A 5,000-nucleotide genomic window follows, 5' to 3' on the forward strand; every position below is an offset into this window, starting at 1 on the left:
AATCAAGACCTTTAAAAAAGTGCTAACCTTAGGCCTAAAAAATATGCTTTAGATATTGTTTAGGCCTAAGGTCAGCATTTTTGTAAAGGTTTGGGTTGTTCAGTTTTCACTCTCTTCACCCCTCACTCCCGAAATAGTCATTATTCAACACACTGTGATAATGTCCAAATATGGTCATAGCGCGCTCAATATTCGTCGTCTGTACTCAACGTATATCCTACGATATACGTAATTTTGTGTGTCGCGGAGAAAAATGGTAGTTTTTCCAGCTTTCTTTTCCAATAAACGTAGAAAATTGTGCTTTCTCATCAATGTTTTGAATAATAAAACAATTATCCTGCTCGTCGGCAGACGATATTGCATCCGAAGGGGAATGTTGATTATATCCTAATTACTTCGGCAAAATAGGACATTATTCCCTGAATTTATTTTAATACGCTAGCTGTTGCCGTCACTTACAATATCGAATATCGTTTTTGAATTGACTTTGTAAATCATAAGAATGTAAAGAGGGATTATCATAAGTAGCAGTTTATTTTGTTTCAGCCGCTATTGTCAGATACTTTGAAAGGTCGATAATGCAATACCCATGCATGAATCACACAGATAATCCTCTTCATGAGATTGCAAATTGTTGTCATGGCGACCCTGGTAAATCCTTGCAAAGAAATAATAAATCTCATGGACCTGTTAAAGTGGTACTATGACGAAAATCGCATCTTTCCTATCTAAGCCATTTTGAAACATAAACACGTAGTCTGCGTGAGAAGAGAAATGCTGTTTACTTTTTTCAAATATCTCTTTTCGTTCCAGAGATATTCGAGTTTTTAAAATATGCAAATTAGCCAAGTGATGACGTCATACACTCAACCAAATTTTGTTCTAATATGATGAAAAGAAATATCTCAGCCAATTTGTATCAGAAATGTTTGATTTTTTGCAGTAAGATTCTACTAAATGTTCTCCACAATATGAGCTTAACAGTTCTGTTACCATGGCATCATACTGGGTTCCAGACCTCCCCCATATTAAAAGCTTTTCAGGCCACCTTTGGCGTTCCATTTTGATATTTGCTAACAGCACTTCATATGCATGATCCAGCAAGCACATAGATATGTTAGCTCGAGTTTGGGGCCTTGTTTAACATTTTTCAAGCTGAAAATCACTAACATATTGAAATCAAGTGGGTGGGGACTGGAAAAGAGTGAGTTGCCATGGGAACATAACTTTTTATAGCCATAGGTGTGTTTCCTGTAGAACTATTAGACTACCAAATTTCAATGGTCTGCGCTTCAAATTGGCCAAGGTAGCTCTACTTATATACTCAATATAATATTGGGTTGAGTGTATGACGTCATCAGTCATCTCATTTGCTTATTTTACCCATTTTTCAAACTTAAATATCTCCCGAACTAATGAAGATATTTGCAAACGGTAAATGGCGTTTTGTTCTTTCATGGAATTCTATGTGATACACTCAAAAAATGAAGGGGTAAAAATTTGATCATAGTACCACTTTAACGCTTTTGATTGCTGCTTCAACGGGTTCCTTTTGTCTTTTATAAATATTTGTTTAGACAACGTTGCCAGTGATCGAGCTGAGGTTGATTGGAAAAAGTCTCAAATGGGGTTTTGACATTAAATTATTGGGCTTAAAGAGATGTTATCACAGACAATTCATCGTTCACAGTACCATTCTAGCTTCCTCTATGGCCCAAATGTTTGACACCAACATATCAACGCGAACATCCATTGGCAGTACTATAAACAAAAAACAGGATCAAATATTATCCGCACTCAAGGTGTGACAATCTCAAGTTTAGTTACTCAACAGTGAGTGTGGAACGTTACTCCCCTAAATGATGATTTCTTTTGGTTTAAGTTTGAGGCTAAGCGATAACGAATCCATTTGAGGTATTCGTAATCAACGATCTGCAATATCAATGCTGTCAAATCCCTCCCACTCGGATTACCGCAGACAGCATCCCTACTCATATATTATTAACGAGGTGTCTGTGTTGAACGGTAACTTATGAATGCGAAAAATATATCAAAGATGCATCGCCCGACATTTTCATCACCAATCAAAAATAAAAGCGTTTAACTGCGATAGGATCATGTACTCGCGCTAGAACTCATTTTGAAAACCCATCTGAGACTGGACTTGCGTTAAGCGTTAATTCTCCAGGTGACTATGGATTGGACGGGACATGACTGAGTCATGATACTCACAGATAACACAACTCGTTCACTATCAATCTCTTTGATGGCTTAAGCGCCTACGCTTATTGAAAGAAAAACATGAAAAGCAATTTTGGGCCTTAATTGAACACCATCATCTCTTTTTTCCATGAATTGGTGTAAACTGAAAATTTAAATAAACAAATCATACTTAGATTGTTGACGTTTTGTCTCTTTTTTTTTTCATGGCTGTTATTCCAAATGGACCTGAAAGCAATCACTTCAATATTGCTCCTCTTGCATTAGTAAATTATTTTTCTTCTGAGTATGCTGTTGGTACGAAATACATCATTTTCTTATTGTTGGATAGGAGAAGATATCATTTTAGATGAATTTGGTTTTAACAAGATTGGTCAGAACTACTTGCTTTTTTATGAGACATAACATCACGGAAACGTTCTTAACATCGTTCTCGAGCTCCCACACAGTGGTGGTGGCCTTTTATACAAGACATTACACTGTAAAGATTATCACTTTTCCTCACAGATAGCCCTTTGAAATTGCTCATTTGAATAAGAATTATCTTACTCGATTAATGATAGAGCGCTCTTTCCGTAGATCATGACAAAAATAAGAGAATCTGATTAACATTGCTTTGTGTTGCATAAATGAAGCTTGAACGCAAAAAGGGATCCAAATTTAACGTTGGATAGTGTTCAAGGGAGCGAGTATCTTCAACCTTCCTTGCGCTATTCATTCCAAAGACGGTGTCCCAACTATGTCAATAACAGTTTAGTCCGATCAATTACTGCACAATCAGCAACCGTATTAGTTGTTTCCTATATGTCCGATCATGGCTGACAGCAATGACTCATCAAATGTTTACAACAGTAAGGAAGGAATTATTCAACAGGCTTTTGTCGTCGCAAACTGCATTTTAAATCTTCCATTAATGGTTATAGCAATTTTGGGAAATGCTTTGGTAGTGGCAACCATATTGAAAACTCGCTGCCTTCAAACATCTTCCTTTCAAATGCTTTGCAGTTTGGCTGTCACAGATTTTCTTGTTGGGTGTATGGCTCAACCATTCTTCATCGCAAGTGAGTTGACAATGGATCCTTTGGTAGAAAGGCTGTCAGAAGTGATAGAATGCATCTTTTGTGGTGTGTCCCTTTCCACAATGACTGCCATTAGTCTAGATCGATTCTTAGTTCTTCATTATCCCATGAGGTACAACGCACTCATCGTCGAAAAATCTCATGTCGTATCTGTGTCTATAATTGCAGTTTGGATCTCCAACGTCCTCTTGTCGGGTCTTTACTTTTGGAACTGGACGGCGTATTTCACCATCATGGCAATCGGAGTTTGCCTTTGTATATTCATTTCAACGATCTCCTTCATCAAAATTTACCAGGTCGTTCGAAAGCATCGAATTCAGATTCACGCTCAACAGCAAGCAGTAGCGCAAAGCTCAGATGAAGTACCTGGCATCAATATCTTGCGAATGAAAAGAAGCGCTCTCAACACGTTCATATTCTACATCGCTATGATTCTGTGCTACCTTCCAGTTCTTGTTTCCATGAGTATCTCAAGCATATCTTACAAACACTGGACTAAAATATGGCACTTGGCCGAAACAATTGTGTTCATAAATTCGTCCATTAACCCAGTTTTATACATTTGGCGTCTTTCCGATCTCAGAGCCGCGGTTCTGAAGACTTTAAAGAAATTTTTCTCAAGGACGAGTAATGACTGAGGCTTTGTCCCTTGCTCTAAATTCCTTTTTGACACAGTATATATTGCAAGGTTCGAACTCTTGAAAGAGCCACCACTGGCAGGAAATACCAAATATCGGAAAGTTTTGATGAAACACGTTCCAAAACGTTGGGGGATATTCCAAAGTTTAATTCTCGGCTGAAATAGTACCTTTTTTAACTGAATTTTAGTGAAAATTCGGCAAAGAAGTCTGATCAATGTAGTTGTTTCTTCCAGTAGTTAAACCTTTCCGCCTCAACGGAGTCTTAAAAGATTGAAACCATATGCTTTTTAAGTGCTATAAGAGCGGCTGATTTTGTAAGCAGTAAAGCAATCTTAGCCGAGAAAGCTTAAATTGTAATTTAGGGGTAATTTTCGACCACATTTTTCGGCTAAAATTAGGCTGCCAGTGATTACTTTCTGACAGAGGGAAGATTTTCCGTCTCAAATAAAAAAAACTTCCCTTAATACAGCCTAGCGGGTTCGGAAATTTCTGAAGCCAAGCATTAACATCATTTTATTAAGGGAATATTGAAACCAAGATTACTTAGTAATGGTTTTGGAAAGTTGTCCGAGGAATTTTTTGCCTGGATTCGGAAATTTCTGAAACCAGTATCCACCAATCATATATTTATCGAGTGGTAAAGCATTTCCAACTTACAAGCTGATCTGAGTGGGCGATGATGGGTTCAGAATTTTCTGAAACCATCTGGCCGGAAATTGAATGGCCATGTACATGTTTTCTTTTGATCACTTATCTCAACTGTTTGTTTTGGTTGTGTGGTTTTTCGGTTACTAGTCGATCGTCACGCGCGACTGACTCCCGAATAGGTTTGAATTTTTATCTTGAGGAAACGGGGGCACTTTGTATGTCTTAGGTATGTTGAAACAGAAGACCAAGGCAGGTGGAGTTAAGATCAAAAGACACGACGAGAGGTGTCAACAGTTCAAACAGAACCACCTGTTTAGAACCAATCAGAAGCTGTTCTACCAAACACTACATGGAAAGGAACGAGGAGAAACGGTGTTACCTGATCCCACAGAAGCAACCTCCTTCTGGAGCA

General features: G+C 37.9%; 2 protein-coding genes across 6 annotated transcripts in view; one reads left to right on the forward strand and one right to left on the reverse strand.

The window, feature by feature from the left end:
- The window catches only part of LOC138000717 (glycine receptor subunit alpha-4-like), a 55,865-nt gene that overhangs the window by 18,351 nt on the left and 32,514 nt on the right, over positions 1-5,000 (reverse strand). For all 5 annotated transcript variants that reach the window (XM_068847331.1, XM_068847334.1, XM_068847332.1 and 2 more), the window contains one exon: positions 1,694-1,761. In XM_068847331.1, the coding sequence (XP_068703432.1) occupies positions 1,694-1,761 (68 nt within the window). The remainder of the gene's footprint in view (positions 1-1,693; positions 1,762-5,000) is intronic.
- LOC137999208 (melanocyte-stimulating hormone receptor-like) overlaps positions 2,637-5,000 on the forward strand; it is a 3,121-nt gene continuing 757 nt past the window's right edge. The window contains exon 1 of the mRNA XM_068845056.1: positions 2,637-5,000. This exon is cut by the window's right edge and continues 757 nt beyond it. Coding sequence (XP_068701157.1) covers positions 3,035-3,937 — 903 coding nt within the window. The 5' untranslated portion in view covers positions 2,637-3,034 and the 3' untranslated portion in view covers positions 3,938-5,000.

The sequence above is a fragment of the Montipora foliosa genome, chromosome 4 (genome assembly GCF_036669935.1).
Source record: "Montipora foliosa isolate CH-2021 chromosome 4, ASM3666993v2, whole genome shotgun sequence".
Classification (NCBI taxonomy): Eukaryota; Metazoa; Cnidaria; class Anthozoa; order Scleractinia; family Acroporidae; genus Montipora; species Montipora foliosa.